Below are 22764 nucleotides of genomic sequence, written 5' to 3'. Positions count from 1 at the left end.
GAGAGAGGGAGACACAGAATCCGAAGCAGATTCCAGGCTCTGAGCTGTCACCACAGAGCCCGACGCGGGGCCTGAACTCACAAACTGCGAGAACCTGACCTGAGGCGAAGTCAGTTGCTCAATTGATTGAGCCACCCAGGCACCCCCCACTGTGAACACACTCACCATCATTTCATCTGCCCTTACTCATGAAGCACTGCTTCAACGCAGGCATCACCTAGGTATATAAGAAGGAACTGGATATATTTTACCAGAAGAAAAGTCAGGGGTTAGGGGAAACAGAAGAAACATAATAAATGTTAAAGGATAGGCAGCCCACACGAAGTGTCTTTAACTTCACCTAACACACTGAGTAAAATCAGCTAAATCCTTTCCAAAACAAATTGTTTCACCACAATCCAGAAAATGTCCAATCATTATTCACTTTTCCTGCTTGACCTCCAATTCTACCATTTAGATTTATCCTCTTTGCATATACAGATGTTTACTTATCCTCTTTCCTATAAATAAGAAAAAAAAAAGAAATAAGTGATAGGAACACATAACAATGTTTATTTAGGGAATACTTTAATATTTCTTTAAGCAGGGATATATTTCTACAGGTTATCACTCCTGTTACTTAAAAGAAAACTGTTAGTTCATTCAACAAATATTTACAGGGCACAACAACAGGAAGACAAAAAAGACACATGCCCTAAAAGAGCTTATATTCTGTTCATTAAGTAAACTCAAAAACCAGAAAATATATAAGAGAACACTTAGTGGGTGCCTGGGTTGCTCAATCGGTTAAGCCTCGGACTTCAGCTCAGGTGATGATCTCACAGCTGCTGAGTTCAGGCCCCACATCGGGCTCCCTGCTGTCAGCACAGACCCTAATCTGGATCCTCTGCGCGCCCTCCACCCCCGCCTCTCACTGGCTTGCACTTTCTATCTCTCAAAAATACACATTAAAAAAAAAAAAAAGACAACACTTGGTATATTAAGCATTCCTTATTACAATCATACAGGTAATTAAGATAATGCCAACCCTGTTCTCCTGTTTCCATCTAAGGTACTGCTGGAGGAGGCTCTGCTATTCATCTACATGGCATTTAAAACCACCCCTAACAACAAAGTGTTAAAAATTCACTCCAAACCTATCATCTCTTGAAAATAAAGAAAATTTCTATCGGTTGCTTTATAACTAAAAAAGTCTAAACTCTTAAAGAATAAAGGAAATCAGATATTGAATAAGTCATCAATTAACTATAACAAAAAATTATAAAGCACCTCAGATATCTGAACAAACAACTCCTACCTTACCAAAATGAAGCAACAAACCATAAAATCATTCTTGGAATTAGAGAAACGTTCCCCCAAAATATTATCAAAGATGAACCAAGAATGAATCTCAGTATTTCCTTTTTGCCTCTCTCTCTCTCTCTCTCTCTCTCTCTCTCACACACACACACACACACACACACACACACACACAGAAAGGAAGAGTGAGCAAGGGGGGAGGGGAGAGAGAGAAAACACAATAAATGCTAACTATTATGATCCAAATGCTTTCCAAAAAGATGAACAAGGGTCATCTGGGACAGCCAGTTGCAGAATTTACAAATATATCTCCATGATTCAATCATATTTTTAAAGAAAAAAAGTACAGATGAAAGGAAAGAGTAACTACAATCAAGGATAAAGAGGAGACAGTTTTAGTAGAGTCCCAAATGCCACCATGATTTCACAATTTAAATATTAAGCTCCAAATAATAGGCTAACTTGCCAATGGAAAATGTTATTTTGTGGGTTTTTTCTCAAAAGCTGTAAGCTGCCCTAAGTCATCCACATTCTCTTCACCAGTAACCTTTATCACTAACAGCTTATAGATATATTTTTTGAGAGTTAGCACAGAACAGGATTTTTAAGTATAGTTCTGCAGTAGTATTCCATAAAAAAACTCAAGACACCCAAATGAAAACCAAATCTATAATCATTACCCTCTCTCTTCTCCCAAGCACCACTCTCCAACTAGACAGTGATAAGACAAGAATACAAAGATATAGGGGCACCTGAGTGGCTCAGTGGGTTAAGCATCTCTCCTGATTTAGGCTCAGGTCATGATCTCGAGGTTGTGATATTGAGCCCTGCGTCCAGCTCTCCGCTGAAGGCGATTCTCTCCTCTCTCTGCCCTCCCCTGCTCATGCTCTCTCCGTCTCTCTCAAAATAAATAAATTTTAAAAGTAAAAGGAATACATACAGAGATATAAACAAAGGCTTCTAATTATTATTTTGGGAGCTCTAATACTTAGACGAACCTCCTGATAAAATCTTTGTACCCCTATTTCACAGTTTCCAACAGAATTCCAAACGTAATAAACATAAAATCATTAGAGTACTAAAAGAAAATTGAGGTATATGATACCATAATCTTGATGATGGAGGATGTCCTAAACATAACATCTAAGTCAGAAATCACTCTTTAGTGAGAAGATTGATAAATTTGACTATACAAAAGCTTCTATTATTAAGTGTAAAAAAAAATGGCAAAGCACATGTACAATGTAATTCTACTTTTTTTATATTTTAATTTTTCACACAGATTATACCAAAATGTTAATTTAACTCTACGTGGGGAGACTATATATGTTATTTGAATTTATACCTTTATTTCCTAAGTTTTTTACAATAAGAACATATGATTTTTAAAATTAAAAAAATTTACATCTTTCTTCCCTTCAAAAAAATAAAATCTAGGTTTTTCAGCCATGGCTGTCTGCCCATTTCCTTCAGGTAAAAAGATTAAAACTAAAAAATAAATAAACTGAGCATGGGTTAAATAACAGAACCCACAAATGAATAGAGCATGAGTTAAATAACATAAGTGTATCTAACAATTGAATGTAGTTACTAAGCAGTAGAGAGACAAATAAAAAAATCCACCTATCAGCATATTCATTTTCGACAATGGCACCAAACCCATCCAATGAGAAAAGTATTTATTAAAAATTGGTGAATTTGGTGGTGACTATAGTTAACAATACTGTATTGTATACTTGAAAGTTGCTACTAAAAAAATCTTAAATATTCTCACACTAACAAAAATAGCAGCAACCACATGGTAAATATGTGAGGTGAAGGATGTGTTAAGTAACTTCACTGTGGTGAACATTTGGTAAAATATACATGTGTCAACCGTACACCTTAAACTTATACAATGTTATATGTCAGTTATGTATCAATAAAGCTGGAAAAAAATGGTACAGGATAATCTAAACAACTGGATAGGGGAAATATGGGGGGGAGGGGTGAACCTTGACCCCTAACTCACACCATACACTAAAATTGGCTTCACATGTATCCTAGACCTAAACATAAAAGTTAAAACTATAAAACTTCCAGAAGAAAGCAAAACAGAATATCTTTGTAACAGGGGGATAGCAAGCCTCTTAGGCAGGAAAAGCAATAATCATAAAAAATTGACTGAAACAAAACTAACAAACAAAAAAAAAACATGCCACAGACTAGGGGAAAAATTGGCAAAACATATTTGAGAAAGAACTGTATATAGGATACATAAGAACTTGTGTAACTCAATAATAAAAATAAAGGGAAAAACCCCAAATTTTTTTAATGTTTACTTCATTTATTTTGAGAGTGTGGGGGAGAAGGGCAGAGAGAAAGGGAGAAAGACAGAATCACAAGCAGGCTCCAGCTGTCAGCGCAGAGCCCAACATCGGGCTCAATCCCACAAACCGTGAGAGGGTGACCTGAGCCAAAATCAAAAGTCAACGTTTAACCAACTAAGCCACCCAGGCTCCCTAAGAACCCAAATTTTTTAAATGAGCAAAAATTTGAACAAATATTTCACAAAGGAAGGTACACAAATGGCCAGTAAGTGCCTGAAAAAGTATTATCATTACTTATCAGAGAAATGTAAATTAAAATCACACCGAGATACCACTACCCACCCACAAAGTGGCTAAAATTTAAAAATCTCAGTGTTGGGGCACCTGGGTGTCTCAGCTGGTTAAGTGCCTGACTTTGGCCCAGGTCATGATCTCACAATTCGTGGGTTCAATCCCCACTTTGGGCTCTGTGCTCACAGCTTAGAGCCTGGAGCCTGCTTCAGATTCTGTGTCTCTCTCCCTCTCTGCCCCTCCCCTGCTCATGCTCTGTCTCAAGAATAAACAAACATTTAAAAAATAAAGTAAAATAAAGTAAAATAAAATAAAATAAAATAAAATAAAATAAAATTCAGTGTTGAGGAGGAACTGGAATGCTCATTCACTGTTGTGGGAGTGTCAAATTATATGACCACTTTGGAAAGGGATCTGGAAGCTTTTTTTTTTTTTTAAGATTTTATTTTTAAATAATCTCTACAGCAGCCAGCCAGGCGCCCCAGTCTGGCAGTTCTTAAAAATTACATAAACACCCACCTCTAGCAGCTCTTAAAAATTAAACACATACCTATCCTATGACCTAGCAAATCCAATACTAGGTATTTACCCAAAAGAAATGAAAACATGTCCTCATAAAGACTTAATATAAGATTGTTCTTAGCAAGCTTTATTAACACTCAAAGTACACTGAGATACCTGGGTAGCTTAGTCAGTTAAGTATCTGACTCTTGACTTCAGCTCAGATCATGATCTCACGGTTTGAGAATTTGAGCCCCCACGTCAGACTCCCATACTGGTGGCACGGAGCCTGCTTGGGATTCTCTCTCTCCCTCTCTGCACCTCCACTATTTGTGCTCTCTTTCAAAATAAATAAATAATCTTAAAAAAAAAAAGCCTAAGTATATTATATATACTAGCCAAAAACTAAAAACAGCCCAAATATCTATTAACAGGAAATGGCTAAAAGACTATGGTTTATACATATAATGGAATACTGCTCTCAGTCCTAAGAAAGGAATAAACTGTTGATATACACAATAACATGGCTAAATCTCAACAACTACGCTGAGCTAAATAAAATAAGCCAGATACAAAAGAGTACACGCTACATAGGATTCCATTTATATGACGTTCTACAAGAGGCTAAAGTAATCTTTAGTAGGAAAAAAAATCAGAAGAGTGATAGAATCTAAGGGAATGGGATGTGGAATTAGCTGAAAAGCCATATAAGGAAGATTTTTGGGTTAGTAATAATGTTCTGTATCTTGGTAAGGATTTGTATTACACAGGTGTGTGCCTTTGTCAAAAGTCATCAATAGTACACTTAAGATCTGTGCATTTCATTGTATGTAAATTTAATCTTTAAAAAGCTTAAATAAATATTGAGCTCTACTCAACGGAATGCACGCTAGGGGCCCCCGGCTGGCTCAGGGGGGAGAGCGTGCATACACCTTAATCTTGAGGTCGTTAGTACAAGTCTCACGTTGTGGGGGAGACTGTACTTTAAAAAAAATTTTAACTTATTCAGGGGCACCTGTGTGACTGAGTCAGTTAAGCATCTGACTCTAGGTCTCAGCTCAGGTCTTAATCTCAGGGTGGTGAGTTCAAGCCCCATGCTGGGTTCCATGCTGGGCACAAAGCCAACTGGAAGGAAGGAAGGAAGGAAGGAAGGAAGGAAGGAAGGAAGGAAGGAAAAGAAGAAAGAGAAAGAAATGCATGCTGAAGTATTTAAAAGACAAGCATACTGATAGCTACAACTTAAATGAATCAAAAACAAAAAAACATACTGATAGATGGATAAAGGATAAACGTACTGATAGATGTAATAAAGCAAATACAGCAAAATATTAATTAGTTGGAAAGTATACAGATGTTCACTATCAATTCTTTCAACTTTACTATACTTTGAAATTTTCCATAATAAAATGTTGGGGGAAAATTTTAACTCTACCCATTACTTTGTTATGTTGAAAATAGCGTATCTGAAAACCCAACAAATTCCACTCCTAAATATATACCCTAGCCTACAGATAGCCTAGTCCTTCACATGGACTCCAGTGATGTTCACAGCAACAATGTCCATAACAGTAGAAAAGAAAAGAATAACAATCTAAATATCCATCAAATAGAGTGGAGCACTGAAGACTGGTTTCCATAGCACTGAAATGAATAAACCACATTGTGGGTGCATCTTAGAAATAAAACTTTTGACTGGAAAAAGCAAGTCACAAAAGAACACACTACATACGTTTTAACTTTTTTTTAAATGTTAAAGAATTAAGTAAAGCTAAACAGTACTGTTTAGGGAAATATACAAATGTAATTTACAAAATAAAGCAAAGAAATAATACAAAAATGCCAAGGTAATAGGAGCGGACACAGAAAGACTGATGAAGCAGCAGCAACACCCAAACACAGTAACTTCAAAATGCTAGTGTTCTGTTCATCCAATTGGGCAGTGATTTCATGGATGTTTGTTTTTTATGCTTCATAATTCATATTTGAGCTCTATATTCTCTTAATGTTTAGAATATTTCAGAATTCAAAATGGGAAAAGAGAACTATGAGCTCATGACTCAACCAAAACAACTTAGGTTTCAAGATAATTATTCACAATTTCTTTACAACTACAGTATTTAAAACATATAGAAGTCTACACTACCCTTATATTAGGGCAAGATGTTTCCAAATTCAGAATATTTTAGATTTCAGAATGGTAATAAAGTACATATACCATATACACTACATTCCTGAAAACCCTCTTTTGAGTCTGCAGTAGTACCCTGAAATCAAACACATTAGTATTTCCCCAAGGAAAGCTATTCCTACTTACACCAAGAGGGACAAACTGATTATAAATATTCTAACATCAGATCCGGTCAGAGGTTATCATCATGCAAGTTTTACCAAAAACTTGGTTTTGAGAGTTCTTTACATGCAGCAAAACTGTGGGTGAGGGACTGTGAACCTGTACTTTCAAAGACACTCAACTTCACCTAAACAGCAAATGCCATAAATTACTTTTTGAAACCTCTCCAGCCAATTCATTTTCTTTAATAATCATAAAAATGCAAGTTTTTAAAAATTTTTTTAAGTTTATTTATTTTTGAGAGCGAGCGAGTGAGAGAGAGAGAGAGAAAGCACACAGGCATGGGAGGGGCAAAGAGAGAGAAAGACAGAATCTAAAGCAGGCTCAGGGCTCTGAGCTGTCAGCGCAGAGCCTGATGACATCATGACCTGAGCCGAAGCCAGATGCTTAACCAACTGAGCCACCCAGGCGCCCCAAAAGAGCAAGTTTTAAGTAAAGTAATCCCATTGATGCTAAAGATGCCCCATTTTTATTTCACAAAGAAGAACGTGTATAAAACAATTTTTCAATTTTTATTTCACTTCACTTTTATATCTTTATGGTAGTTGCACTTATTACACGGTGGGGAAAAAATACACATAAAATTTTACTATAATTAGGTCGATAACCAGTACTAAGCTGAAATCTAAGCACTGTGGTAAATATTTTCATATAGTTTACCAGTATAATGAAATCAATCAAGTAAAGCATTTTGTATTCTAAGTCACTCAAGTTCACAAATAAAATTTTAATCCCCTTTCCCCATCAGCACCAGTCTTCCGTAAGTTTCCTCAAGCCTGAATCCTACAGGTTATTATAACCATCTACTCTTTTAAAAAATAAAACACATCAAAACCCAAAAGCAGAGCTCAGGAAAGACATCTTTCCAACTGCACCTGGCTGGCTCAGTTGGTAGATCTCGAGGTTATGGGTTTGAGCCCCACACTGGGTATAAAGATTACAAACTAAACTAAACTAAACTAAGCTAAACTCTCTCCAGCATAACGCTAAAGTACAATTCTTTTTAGCAGATTATTTGGGAAAACAGTATGAGAAGCTGAGTCCTAACAACAAAACATGGGTGTTTACCAAAAAGTTTCAAACACTACAAAAGCATACCACTGAAATCCCTCCCCTCCAAAAAAAGTATTATAGAAACAGACCCCTCTCAAAACTCTATTTTTAAATAATACCAAGCAGCCCACAACCTGCAAACACAAAAGGGATATACTCTCTTCAGATTAATCTAAGGACCCATGTAATAAAGCAGGGAGCCTCTGCAGAGAAAATTTAGCCTTTTAACACTGACATGGTCTTAGAATCCAGCTTTATCTATGCTTGATGATTGCCAGCACTTCTCTGATGGCAAATTCAGATTATAATGCTGCTTACTGAAAATTACATAGCAAGGAATAGTTGCCAATAAAACCATTTTCCTTTTCAAAGGAAATTTAAAGCAATTAACTATGCTAAAGGCAAGCACAAGTGAGCTAAATTTAACGAGCACAACGACGCACCAAGCACTGAGTTAAGCGCTTTGCGTGTAATCTCACGTAACATTTTTTCCTACAGATTTTACCGTCTAAGAATAATTATACAGTAACTTCTGGTGTATTTCTTCTCCATACTTTTGTCATCTTAGTACGCGGCTTTAAACGGTGCTCTCTGAACTCCTGAAGGAAGTAACTAAGACCCATGCTGTGTTGTTAAGTTTTTTCCTCTGTTAAAGAAAAAACTACTCGTTTTCTAGAATAAAACCAACAGAAATGCCCTATTCGGTGAAACAGTCAAAGGTGACACGCAGGCTGCATCCCAACCATTCCATCATGAGCATTTCAAGAAGTATGTTTTTATAACACTCTTGTGGAGATTAATTCATTGGGTTTCTGTCTAGAAGGATAAAAAAGTTCCTGGAAATGAACAGAGTAGTGGTGACGGCTGTACCACAACGCGAGTGTCATTAATGCCACAGAACTGTACACTCAAAAATGGTTAAAATGGTAAATTCTATGTTACCACACACACACACACACACACACACAGACCAACTCATTCTATCTTGCACAATGAAACACACGTAACTTAAATCTAACTACAACGCAGTTGAGACTTTTTTTCAGCTCATCAATTCGCAACACAAGCACTGCGACCTGGCTCCAAAGAAGGGTAGGGGCCAATCTGCGGCCCGGTTAGGTTCACTCCAACTCAGAACCACAACATTCAATCAACTGAAACAGCAACAGCAGAAGGTGTCGGGTCAGCAGCAGGTAACGTCAGCTCTCGCACCAACAACACGTCACCTTACTGAAAGCGTCAAGTGTCCCGGCAGGACTGAGCACGCCAGCAATGAATGGGCCCAACTGTTTACTAAACACGCGTGATGTTTCACTTTCAAAAACAGCCTTCGTCTTCGTGGTTTAGAAAACACCGTACGAAATGGAACGACGAACACGTCACGGGCAGAAAACAGCTTGGGCTCGGGCTCAGGCTCAAAATAACCTGGAGAGCGAACATCGGTAAAGACCCAAGAAATGACAGTGACGTGCAAAACCTTTCTATGTGGGGCTGAATACGAACCTGACGAATCCTGGAGGTTCGCGGCGCTATTTTTAACTGAACTTTCTGGCCTTGGGTCAAAGTTTTGCTAGCAAAATACCGCAGCGAAAATGCTGGGAGCGAAGCCCAGAGTCCCTGCTCCGGCGCAAGAAAAGCTGTGCCCTTCACGCAACCCCTCGTGCCCCCCGCCGAAGCCGGCCGAAGCCGCCCGAAGCCCGACCAGGGGGGCCGCCGTGCCGGGAAAACACACCCACGGCCTCACACAAAACTCGGCGGAAGAAAGCGCCCAGCGCTCGAGCCAGGACGCGGCGCATCGCCGCATTCTGCTCCCCGCACAGCAAGAGACGCGCTCGTCGGGCAGTTCCTGCACTTTGGCCAAAGTGAGCACTGAGTCACCCTGCAAAGGACTCCAGGAACCGCAAAAGGTGACCAATGACTTCGGAAGAAAAGTCAGTTCAGCACTGGAAAGGGAGGAGGCACAGTTCTCAGCACGTACGGTCGCCCGGCTTCCCGACGCGGGGACTAGAACGGAACGTGGGTTCTGGGCGAGAAGACCCACCGCATCCAAGCACCACCCACGCAAATTCTAGTCCTCCGGGGCGGATCTAACATCCGGAGCATCTTTCTCACTTTCTCCGCCTCCCCAGGGTAAAAATCCACACCTCCTGTTCCCACAAAGAGCACACGAACCAAAGTGTCTGAGATGCAATCGTCTAACCTAACAAAACAAAAATAAGAAATAAGCAATCCCCCCTCCCCCCCACGGTGCATTTCCAGTTGGTAAAAAAATAAATAAATAAATAAATAACTCCTTCCTTAATCGAGGGCCAGCTAGCGGACTTGACGTGCTTATTCACTTGTATTTCAAGGGCTGTCTTGGGAGACAGACGCAATGAAAAGGAGAGATTGATTCTACTCGGCAATGCAGACTGGAGTCTTCGGCTCGGGCTCAACAACCTCGGGCAACTAAATTTGCAGAAGTTACAATGCACTAATCGCAACCCTGGAGGTTCAAGGACACCTGAAGCCACACGAAAACTTTAGCGACGCCTTTCAAGGTGGCAGACCGCAGGGAGAACGAGGACAGCTCTTTGTCATCCACCCCAGGTGGGGACTCCCCACAGCGAGAGCATCAGGTTTCCCCTCCCCGGCTCCGACCCCGCGTCCCCACGCAGCACGCCGCTCTTTCAAACTGGCTAGTCCGCTGAATGAAAGAGCAAATCCTGCACCCCACCTCCCCAAACCGAGAGGGCGGGCGGGAAGGAGAAGAGGGGTGTTCCCTCCCAGGGCTCCAGGAAAGGGGGCGGCCGCGGAGGACACCGGCGCCGGGAGGTGGAAGGGAAGGAATCAGACGTGGGTCCCTCCTGCTGGAACTTAGTCGCAGGAGTGTCTGGCCTCCGACCCGGGGCCCGGCTGCCGGAAGCTGGGCGGGGTGGGGCGAGACCTCCCTCCCACGGATGGGTGGGCACAGAGCGGGGATCGGAGGCAGGCGCTCGTAGAGCGGGGAGGGCGCCGGGGGCCCCGGCCACCTACCAGCAAGCTCTCCACGTTGATGGGCGAGCGAGGGTCTCGGATCAGCGCCTCCAGCTTCCTCTGGCGGCTCGCGCCCGCCCCGTCCCCCGACACGGCCTCGGGGGCGCCGGGCATTTTCCCCGTCGCCGGGGGCCGGCTCATGCCGCCGCCGCCCGGCCCCGCACTCCCCGCTCCCCGCGCTCCGGCCCGGGCGCCTCGGGGCCTAGCGCCGCCCCCGAACCGCCGGCCCCGGGCGGGGCTCCGCCAGGGCCCACCGCCCGCCTCTAGCCCCGGCTTCGGGTCTCCGCGCCGGTCCCGGGCCTGAGGCCGTCCGAGGGGCCGCCCGGCCCGGCCGGGAGCGGCGAGGAGCAGACGGCGTCCCCGCCCCTCAGTCAGATTCGCGCCGCCCGGTCCGCTCGTCCGCCGCGGGCTCCCTCAGGACTCCGAGGGCGGGAGCGGGGAAGCGGCGCGGCCACCGCCGGGCCCGGACCGCCCCGCCCTCTGGGGCTCCGGGAGGCTTGAAGCCCGGGCTCAGACAACTACGGCCGCCGCCAGCCCGCCCCCATGCTCGCCGCGGCCGCCTCGGTCCCACAAGCCCGCTCCCCTCGCACACTCCCGCGCGGCGCCCGTCTCCGGCCGCGCGCAGCCGCTACCCACAAGCCCCTCGGGCCGCGGCCGCCGGCGCGCGCCCCCGCTCGCCCCGCCCCGCCGCGCGCGCGCGCGCGCGCCGCCGTCCCCGCCCCCGCCCGCCGGCCTCCGCCTGCCGTCGCCCCTTCGCCTCCATTTTTTTCGTTTCCTCTAGTCTGCGCCGCTTCGCGTTTCTCCTTTTGGAGCCTCCTTCCTTCCCCGCTTCCTCCTCCCCCTCCTTGAGTTCTCCGAGGGTAAACTGCCGGGCGCGCGGTCACCGCCTCACTTGACCCGCCGAGCTCCAGCTGGGGGAGGGGAGAGCGCGCCCGGCGCGGGGGTCTTCCGGCGGCCCAGCTCCCGCCCGCCCCTGCCCCCGAGGGCGACCCCGCGGATTCGGGGGTCGGCCTGCCTCCCCCACCCCCACCCCCACCGTCCGGTGCCGCCGCCGCCGCGCCCGGGGGGTCGCGGAGGCTGGAGTTGGGGGGGGGGGGTTGGGCCGGCCCGCCCCCGCTGACTCAGCGCGCAGCTATGCGGGCCTTGCATCACCCGCGCCAAAATAATAGCGACCGCCAGTCGCTGCCCTCGCCTGCAGAGCTGTGCGCTGGCGAGGGGCCTGCCTGGGCCGCGGAGATTTCAGTGGAAAGGCAGGGGGAGGGTGCAACGGGAGTCGGGAACCGGAATCCTAGTCCTGGGCTGGAGGGCCTGGAAGGGTTTTTTTCCGCCCCCGGGGCAGAAGTGCTGGAATCCGAAAAGGCTTTGTGCACGTCCCCGGCAGTCTCCCAGCCTGGGCTTAAACAGTAATCAGGAAGAGAACAAGAGGGCGATAGAAAACTGCTTCCATCCGCAGGCCTTCTCCAGGTCCTTGCCTTTGGGGGGACGGAAGATGGGTGGTTATAGGGGCCGCTCCCCCGCATTCCTGCCCTCTCGCGGCCCGTGCCATTGGTCAGATCCACCCAGGGCGCAATCTGAAAAATATGTGCCAAGAGCTATAAAATTGTTCATTGAGCCCCTTTGACCCAGTAAACCCATTTAAGGAAATACGTTTCTAAGGAAATGATCCAAAGGGGAGGGGAGGGGAGAACTTGCATAAAGATGTTTATAGCAGGGCTATTCAGAATGTGCATAATGACTAAAACCTAGAATGGGCCCAATTGTCCAACAATTGGGGAAGAATCCAAGCTCTGTGGCGTTAACAGAAAGAATCCTGGCAGGTATGTTGGATTTATGTCAAGCGCATGAAATTTTGGCAAGTACGTGAAAAGGTGTGTTGGAAATAAGGTTGAGTGAACAACAGATACAACATAGTTTGCACACACTACTTAAAACTGCAAAATGAGCAGCGGCGAGAACAAGAGAAAGACAGTCTTTGAATAAGAGGTTTTTTGTTTTTTGTTTTTTTTTTCTGTAAGGATGCTTAGGAGAACATTAAAATCTCAAAAATTGGAAAACTGGAGTAAGATAGACGGGCCACTCCAAAAAAGCTACAATCTGTTATCCATTAAGTAGTAAGAATCTTAAGAACCTTTCCCGCAGGCACGTGAGAGATAAGCTCACAAATGGAGCGTCTGAGTCCTGAAGCCCCAACCTTGTAAAAGTAGCAATTTAATCAGTAAATTTTCCAGCAGCAACATCGTTTTGCTTTGTGTCAAAGCCGCTTGGACTTAAGCAGGAAGAGGCCCTGGAGGATCCCGTACAGCCCTTTCCTCTCAGATAATAACACTGACTTCTGGTCAAAAGGTAAGTCCTTTAAATCTGTATGTTGAGTGACTCATTCCTGCCTCCGCAACCACACCAAGAAAACAAGAGTGAGCCAGACACTCTTGCTTATGCATTGGAACAAAATAAGAGATGATCCGTGATTATGGATCTTTTTCCCTGAAGACAATAAAATACACAAAGTGAAAGCACCGTGTGGTTCGCAGTTTCCAAATTAATTTTTCGATGACTGGCTGTATACTTTTATGACGCTCCGCGGGCTAACAGGAAGTCATGGTCCCAAATGCTCTACGTGAAAACCTTATTTGCGAAGAAAAGGTACTGATCAACAAGATACAGTTAATGGGCACCTTCTACAATAGGCTAGAAAAAGCCCTACTGGAGAAGATTTTTGTCCAAGACCTCCACCATTGTTCACGTGCAAGAAAAGAAGACTGATTGTTGATATGAGTTAAACCTTTTTTTTTCCCTTGGCCAATAGAACAATTCTTTTTTACCAAAGTAATGCACACATGCGTTCTTCTAAAAGTGAAAAGAAACCAGATATATATAAAACATGCCTCAAGCAGCGCTATCAACAATAGCCAAAGTATGGAAAGAGCCCAAATGTCCATCGATGGATGAAAGGATAAAGAAGATGTGGGCTATATACACAATGGAGTATTACTCGGCCATCAAAAAGAGGGAAATCTTGCCATTTGCAACTATGTGGGTGGACCTGGAGGGTATTATGCTAAGTGAAATTAGTCAGAGAAAGACAAAAATCCTATGACTTCACTCACATGAGGACTTTAAGAGACAAAACAGATGCACCTAAGGGAAGGGAAACAAAAATAATATAAAAACAGGGAGGGGGACAAAACAGAAGAGACTCATAAATATGGAGGACAAACTGAGGGTTGCTGGAGGGGGTGTGGGAGGGGGGATGGGCTAAATGGATCAGGGGCATTAAGGAATCTACCCCTGAAGTCATTGTTGCACTATATGCCAATTTGGATGTAAATTAAAATAAAATTAGGGGCGCCTGGGTGGCTCAGTCGGTTGAGCGTCCGACTTCAGCTCAGGTCATGACCTCGCAGTCCATGAGTTCGAGCCCCGCCGTCAGGCTCTGGGCTGATGGCTCAGAGCCTGGAGCCTGCTTCCGATTCTGTGTCTCCCTCTCTCTCTGCCCCTCCCCCGTTCATGCTCTGTCTCCATCTCAAAAATAAATAAACATTAAAAAAAATAAAGTAAATTAATTTAAAAAAATGAAACAAAAAAAAAAAATTACTCTCCCAAATCTCTCTACACACTACACATTCTCCTGTCACTCAAGGCCTTTACCTTATATTCATACATATATATTTGTACTTATACACAAATGTACTTTTTTCCCCACATTGACGGCATTATATCAGATCATAGTCTTTTGCAACTTGGTTTTTCCCTTAATTAATAGCACGTCTTAGCTCTCCATGTCTGTAAACAGATTTACCTCATTCTTTTGAACTGCTGTGCTATATTCCATAGTATGGACTTTTATTTACTTTCCTTTAAACAGCATAGTAGTTAAGAACAGATTCTGGAGACAGACTGGGCTGAAATCTGGTCTCTGCCAACACCCTAGCTGTCAGCTCCTGGGTTTCCTCCTATGGTCTGTTGTTACAAAGTGCTTAGGAGAATGCTGCCCGTGCTTAGATGTTATCATCATTGGTTTTTTTGTTTTGTTTTGTTTTGCCTTCATGTGGACATACTTGAATAGCAGATTCCTAAAAGTGAAATTATTGTATCAGAAGATAGGCATACTTTAAATAGTTATAGATTCTTGGGGCGCCTGGGTGGCTCAGTCGGTTAAGCGTCAGACTTTGACTCAGGTCGTGATCTCACCGTTGGTGAGTTCGAGTCCCGTGACGGGCTCTGTGCTGACAGCTTGGAGCCTGGAGCCTGCTTCGGATTCTGTGTCTCCTTCTCTCTCTGCCCCTCCCCAACTTGTGCTCCGTCTCTCTATGTCTCTCAAAAAATAAATAAATGTAAAAAAAAATTTTTTTTAAATAGTTAGAGATTCTGTCAAACTGGCCTTTAAAAAGGCTACACCAGGGGCGCCTGGGGAACTTGGTAGGTCACATGTCTAACTCTTGATATCTGCTCAGGTCATGATCTCACGTTTCATGAGTTCAAGCCCCACATCAGGCTCTGTGCTGAAAGCACGGAGCCTGCTTGGGATTCTCTCTCTCCCTCTCTCTCTCTCTCTCTGACCCTCCTACACATGCTTTCTCTGTCTCGCTCAAAATTAATAAATAAACTTAAAAGAGGCTACACCAGTGGGGCTCCTGAGTGGCTCAGTTGGTTGAGCGTCTGGCTCTTGGTTTCACCTCAGGTCACAATGGTCATGATCTTACAGCTAACAGATCGAGCGCCTAGTTGGCCTCCTTGCTGACCGTGCAGAGCCTGATTGTAACTCTCTCTCTCTCTCTCTCTCTCTCTCTCTGCCCCTCTTCTGTGCACTTGCACACACACGCATGCACACACTCTCTCAAAATAAACTTTAAAAACAAATAATAAAAAATAAAAAAGCTACACAAGTTAACATCCTCACTATCAGTAGAGAAAACTACCTCTACATTTGCCAGTATTCACCGTTATAAACCTTTTTGATTTTTGCCAATCTGATGAGCAAACAAAATGACATCTGTTTTCAGTGGTATTCCTTCAATTACTACTGAAGATGAGCATTTTGTGTTTCTGTTTCTTCTGAAATTATCTGCTTATGCATTTTGTCCATTGGCCTTTCTTGTTGATTTATAGGAGCTCTTTATGTATTGTGGATATCCCTTTTTATTATAATGTTAAAATCTGTGTTATAGTTTGCAAATATTTTCCTCCAGCCTGTTGCTAGTCATTCAGTTTTGGCTTTGGTACTTTTTGCCACCCAAGGTTTTTATCTTTTATGAAACCAAATCTATCAACATTTTCCTTGACAACTTCGGATTTTTGTGTCCAGATTGGGAAAGATCGTAAACCCAGTTTTTAGGACACACAGAGGACTGACGTTGTAAGAGGCTCTATGAACTGGCAGTTTCCTAGTAATATCAAACATATCTCATCCCAAATGAGCCATAGAAAGAGGGTCTCCCTATGTTTGCACTTCTCGGGGGCATTCCTGTGGCTCTCTCTGAGGTTGGCTGATTCCTTTTTAACACTGTCTCCGATATATCCTGAGCACCGACGCACAGGTGGGAACTTGGACAAAAATTGTGTTCAATATGAAGGAAGAGTATTGGGAAAATAAACAGAGAATAAAGGGAATTTTAACAGGCCAGACTATCAGTCTATACGGTTTTGATTCTACCATAAACCACTAGATAGATGTGCAGGACTTAGAAACTCCACCCCATTTCATCTGCATTTTTTCTGCTTTTTTTTTTTTTAATGTACATTTACTTTTGAAAGAGAGAGAGAGAGAATGGGGAAGGGTGGAGAGAGAGGGAGACACAGAATCTGAGGCAGGCTCCAGGCTCTGAGCTGTTAGCACAGAGCCTGATGTGGGGCTCGAACCCATGGAGGGTGAGATCATGACCCGAGCCAAAGTCAGACGCCTAACTGACTGAGCCACCCCAGGCACCCCTGTCTGTGTTTCTTTTCTGTGTCTCTTCATTCCCAGCCCATTTCTAAGTGGCTGGTGTCAATTTTACACCCACTACCCAAAAGTACCTTCCTAGCTCTCCTGACACTTCGTGGTCCAAATTCAAAGAACCCCAATCTGGTCTACCTGAGACACATCTGCTCTGTTCCAGTTTTTAATTTGAGGGCACTACTTCGTTCTCAGGAATTAATCCACCCTTCAGATGCAACCTTACCTTCTCCACCCATAAATAGGGCTGTGAAAGAACCATTTTTTGTCTTTCCATCTGGCACTTGAAATCACTCATTTGATGACAATAACTATTATTTTGAATAAGGGCTTACTGTGTGCTAGACAATGTGCTTTATCGAGATTATCTTACTTCTCAGAACAGCCTTTTGCTAATGGTAATATTACTCTGCCCATTCTCCAGATGATGTAATAGAGACTCAGATATATGATAATGGAATGAATTAATAAATGGATGGATGGATGAAAACAAGAAACTCTGAATGGCCTGGGCATCACCAAAACACACAACAACTTTTCTCATCTCGCTTTGCATTGCAGAACAACTCAAGCTGGCATTGTAGTGAGATGCTTCTGCCCCTCATAAGCCAAGATTTAATAATAGAATAAAGGAATCAACTCTCAATACAAAGGTGTCATTATAATAGTAAACTCCACTACTATAAAGGATACGTGGTTTAATGGTTTACGAATTCAAGTTTCATCCTGGGTTTCATTCATGGTGCTGGTAATAACTCTCAGCATGAATGAGAAAATTGCCATACCCTCTGTGAGTCAGTTTCCTCATACACAAAACAGAAATAATGAAGCTTGGTTGTCATTAAGGCTCCTTAAGATCTCTAGATGAAAGGTACTAGATGCATCCAAGACAAATTATTCACCAGTATGCTATGAAAGAAACTCAGAGGAGAATAAAGCTGGTCATGGCTCAAAAGTGTACTTGGAGGTAAATGGTAAGTCACTCCAAAAATATATGCATGTATATGTTTGAGAAGAGTGGTCCCAAGAACTGCAAAGCCCAGCTGTGATCCTGATCCTGCCAGTTTGGCAAGAGACCTCGATGTCATCTCTGGCGATCTTATTTTCCCCATTGGTGAAATGGAAATGTCCTCAGGATGCTTTCTGAGATTTCCCACTAGATCTTGTGTGATTATGCATGAAACCTTCAGCCTGGAATCTGGGCCTTTCTACAAGGTGTCCTCAGCCTCCCTTTCCAGGCATTTCTTCCACTGCTCCTCCTTACGTTTTCTCAAACTGAACCCACTTGGCTCTTCTCTTCTTCACTCTTTGGTTAAGCAAAGTTCCATCCATGTGGAATGTCATTCCTCCTTCCCTTCTCCACCCACCAAGCTTCTAACCCCCCTCCTCTGTTCCTTGAATGAAGGGCTTGGCTCTTCCTGAGCTCTGGATCCCTGGTGCTTGGAACAAAATATTTAGCAAGGTGCTTGCCTCACCTACATGAAAAAAGCAGTATCTTTATTTTTCTTTTGGTGTTTTGAACATCTCCCCAAATGGGTCTGTTATGTATCTGGAGTAAATGAGTGACATCCCATCATGGACCATCCACCACGCGAAGAGTCCTTTCCTACCATTCCATTCTTTAAACACTTTGGTCCAGCAAACTTTAAAGCACATAGAGCACACTGTTCCCAGCATGCCATCCCCCACTCTGAGCTTTGCTGGTGCCATTCTACCTCCCCAGCCTCTCCCTCCAGGTCCGCCCAGCACTAACCACCTTGGAAGTCACGCTTCCTCCAGGCCAGTCCCCCATGTGCTGCTTTCTTTCTAAATTCAGCTTGAGCATTGTGCTGGTTCTTTGGCAGATTCTTCCTACATAGAGTTTGGATTCTTCCTACATAGAGTTTGCAATCAAGAAATTATAAATGGCGGGGGGCGGGGAGGCGGGGGGAAGGGGTGGGTGCCTGGGTGGCTCAGTCAGTTAAGCAGCCAACTTCAGCTCAGGTCATGATCTCACAGTTCATGAGTTCAAGCCCCACGGTCGGACCATCGGGCTCTGTGCTGACAGCTCGGAGCCTGGAGCCTGCTTTGGGTTCTGTCTCCCTCTCTCTCTGCCTCTTCCCTGCTCACACTCTGTCTCTCTTTCTCTCTCAAAAATAAATAAACATTAAAAAAAAAAAAGAAATCATAAATGGGGGTGGCTGGCTGACTCAGTCAATGGAGCACATGACTTTTTTGTTGTTTAATTTTACTTATTTTGAGAGACATCTCGTGCGTGTGCCCATGAGCGGGGGAGAGGCAGGGAGAGGGAGAGAGAGAATCCCAATCTGTCAGCGCAGAGCCCAACCTGGGGCTTGATCTCACAAACTGCGAGATCATGACCTGAGCCGCAATTAAGAGTCAGGCACTTGACTGACGGAGCCACCCAGGGGCCCCATGCAACGCTTAATCTCAGGGTCATGAGTTCAAGCCCCACGTTGGATGTGGAGCCTACTTGAAATAAAAAATAAAAAACACATTTTAGAAATGACAATTGAATACTCAGTGATCGTTTAATGACCAGATGGTTGAATGAACGTACATACCAAAACACCCACAAATAAAATTGTAATTCGGGAACGGTAAGTGCCTGAAAAAAATCCACAGATTATATGCAAAGAGAATGCAAAGGGTCCTGGAAGCAAAAGACCTTCTAGCAAGGGGATCCGAAAAAAGACATGGCATGTGACCTGGGTCCTTCAGATTCAGTAGGGTTCAGAAACAGAGAGACAAGAGTCTTCTAAGCAAGACAAGGACAGATGTGGAAATCATGAGGTAAATAAAAGGAAAAGTAAGCAATGACTGGAGAGCAGGTGCGTGCGTGGTTCGAAGGAGAGCAGGGCAGGAAAGGCCTAGAGTCTGGACTTACATGCTGTGTGACGTCACTAAGCCACGGCTGTCCTCCGGGAGTCGCTGGGATTGAAGAAACTAGAGGAGGCCACCTTCCTCTGATTCTGTCACCCTGTGTGGTGGGCACCAGGGGAGTCATCAGCAACGATGGGCCTGATGGGGGTGGCACTTGGGACTCAGCAGCCGTATGAGGAAGCGAAGGTGGAAGGAGGCCGGTTGGGAGACATTTCCATGATGGGCAGGCCACCATTTGTAATTGGGTGGTTTACAAAGTATACAAAGAAGAAAACCAAAGTGGATGGTCGTTAGAATACAGGGATAACGCTTAGTTGATCCATAAAAGCCTGCCTTATGGTGGAATGAGAAACTGCTTTCTTTTTTAATGTTTATTTTTGAGAGAGAGAGAGAGAGAGAGAGAGAGAGAGAGCACAGGCAGGGGAGGGGCAGAGAGAGGGAGAGAGAGAATCCCAAGCAGAATACACCACCAGCTGGGAGCCCGAGGCCGGGCGGGAACTCACGAACTGTGACATCATGACCTGAGCTGAGATCAAGAGTAGGACACCTGATGGACTGAGCCACCCAGGCGCCCCAGAACTTTTTTTTTTTTTTTTTTTTTTTTTTTAACCAAGGAAGGGCATTTCGTAACAGACAGGCTTAGAGTTAAGCACCCTTGCGTATGTGGTTTGGTAGGAGTGACACCATACCACGAAAACTACAGGTCCACGACGGGTAGAGAGAAGACACCTGTTCTCCCGACGCACAGCAGTGTGGCCTGGCCAGGTTTGTCCCCGACCCTGAAGATTTGCAGGATTCTTCGTGGCCATTTGTCTAAGTGCTTTTTGTAGTAATTCTTGGAAGCCGGTGAACGTAGAAGCACTCTGTCCGATAGATCCTTGTTCTCATCACCATGGAGACAGGGTCCAGCATCCTTCATCTGAGGCAGCAAAACCCAATGGGGGAGATAGAAGTTGGACACATGAGACCTGGGTTCAGGCTTCAGTGCCACCATTTATGGGCTATGTGACCTCGGGCAAGTCGCTTACCCTTGCTGAACTGCACTACTCCCTCTGTAAAATCTACTCTGTAGAATGGATTCCAACGTTAAAACAAGAGAACGTACACGAGGGGGCTCTAGAAATATGACTCCTGGCACACATTCAAAGTCCTTTCTCTCAAATCCTGCTAGAGTCCCCCGCTTGCATTCTGGGCACAGAAGAGAGGAGAAAGGAGGTGTCAAGGATGGCCTGCAGGATTTCCTAGGCTCCAGGTAATAAAGATCACCTAATGCATCTACGAGCTGTAAGTGTATTTTAACATAGATAAAAATGGAGAGGGGTTAAAAAACACTGAACAAAAGCAAGTGATAGGATAGTCCTTTGTGATTCTTTTGCACTTTTCCAGAAAGAAAGAAAGAAAGAAAGAAAGAAGAGAAAGAAAAAAGAAAGGAAGAACAGAAAGAAAGAGAAAGAAGGAAAGAAAGAGGAAGAAAGAAAAAAAAGAAAAAACAGAGAGAAAGAACAGAAAGAAAGAGAAAGAAGGAAAGAAAGAGGAAGAAAGAAAGAAAAAAAAAGAAAAACAGAGAGAAAGAAAGAGAGAAAAGAAGAAAGAGAAGGAACAAAGGAAAGAAAGGAAGGAAGGAAGAAAAAGAAAAGAAAAAAGGAAAGAAATAGCCTGTGACAACACGGGAGGCTGACTGCCGACGGCCACAGTCTTCAAATCTTTCCATTTCTTGTTGACATTCTCACTGACGGTGTTTGAACAGGGCCGGGCTGTTTACACACAGCCATTGTTTGCTGTAGCCCGGCAGAACCTGTGAGATAAAGCCATTCAAACCTTGACATATATCACTCTGTCACCGGGACACAGTCTGGAGGAAGGGGGCAAGCTCGGCTTTCGGGGGCTCGCCCGCAGCCCTCACAGACGTGGCCTGAGACTTTGCGGCCAGGGTGGAGAGCCAAGAGTGAGGAAGGGCTCAGCAGAGTGGAGACGTTCTGGAACTGAGACACCGGCCTCCCAGCTCTGTCGTCGGAAGTGGCGCAAATTCCCAGAGCATCAGAGGCCTCAGCCCTCGAACATACCAACACCGCACGCTCTCCTTCCCAGGCCCCATGAAGGTGATTGGGGCACCAACACTCCCCTCAGGGCTCACTCTGGCGACTTCCTTCGGCGCACTTCCCAGTGGTTCTCGGGAGCTCTTGATGGTCAATGTGGCTGGAATGTCCCCCAGGGCCCAGGGACTGTGACCGGAGAATTCAAAGATAAGTGAGACAAGGTCGCTGAGCTCATTATTTGCAGACGATGGTAGGAGTCATGCACACAGGCCCTGGCAAGGAGTAAGCGCCCAGCTTGTTGATGGCTTAGCACGAAGAGTTGACTGAGTGAGTCTAAGGCCATAGATGCAAGTGAGTCCTGAGTCAGAAGAGAGCGCAGGATTAGAAGTCTCAAGGCACAGTTGACCTTCCTGCTCCCCTACTTTCCCTCTGGGCATGAGGCTGGATACTCCTGCTTGGTCCAAATTCATTGTCTGCCCTGCTCTGTGCCCCACGGGCTGACCTCTATGAACAACCTCCCCTGGGCTCCCTGGCCATATGTATTCTGGCTGGGCTCAGACGAAGGGGGTCCTTGGAAAGACACAGGGAGAGGAGACAGCGTGTCCTCCCCTCCATCCTGGCTCATCCTCTACCGGCAGCTCAGGACCCAACACCGACAGCTCCCCACGCACTGCACCCCGTTCTCTCTGAGCTCCAGCTCCCCTCGCCCTGCGGTCCTAGCTTCTCACTGCTACCGAAGTCTGGGTGCTTCATTATGCTTTGTCTTCCTTCAGTCCTGTCTACACCTCTGGAAAGAGCTCCTTCGTGGAAACCACCTGAATCAATTCTGTTTCCTATTGAGACGCAATTTTTTCAGTAAATTCGAGCAAGTCGTGGAACTTCCTTTCCACTACGAAATGGGAATAATAGTCTCTAGCTCCATGCTTGAATACGGGCCTTCAATAAATGTTGGCTACTTGAATAAATGAAGGAATGGACCGATGCATGGGTGGGTGGGTGGATGAAAGAATATTTATGAGAACTAATGACAAGATGTTAATGCATTAGGTACGAAAATACTGGTTATTAAAATTCTTTTTTTAAATATTTATGAGG

At 44.6% G+C, this 22764-nt stretch overlaps 1 protein-coding gene across 5 annotated transcripts in view; it reads right to left on the bottom strand.

Moving 5' to 3' along the window:
* The window catches only part of ROCK2 (Rho associated coiled-coil containing protein kinase 2), a 134217-nt gene extending 122755 nt beyond the window's left edge, over positions 1–11462 (bottom strand). For 3 of the 5 annotated variants that reach the window (XM_053891153.1, XM_053891155.1, XM_053891154.1), the window contains exon 1: positions 10819–11461. In XM_053891153.1, the coding sequence (XP_053747128.1) occupies positions 10819–10959 (141 nt within the window). In that variant the 5' untranslated portion in view covers positions 10960–11461. Of the gene's footprint in view, positions 1–10818 lie in introns of all 5 variants that reach the window. The other 2 variants (XM_053891152.1, XM_053891156.1) reach the window with 2 other exon arrangements.
* Positions 11463–22764: the final 11302 nt, after the last annotated feature.

The sequence above is a fragment of the Panthera pardus genome, unplaced genomic scaffold, assembly GCF_024362965.1.
Source record: "Panthera pardus isolate Hobbes unplaced genomic scaffold, ASM2436296v1 HiC_scaffold_26, whole genome shotgun sequence".
Classification (NCBI taxonomy): domain Eukaryota; kingdom Metazoa; phylum Chordata; class Mammalia; order Carnivora; family Felidae; genus Panthera; species Panthera pardus.
The sequence above is the reverse complement of the archived record's forward strand: the minus strand, read 5'-3'. Positions and strand labels throughout refer to the sequence as shown.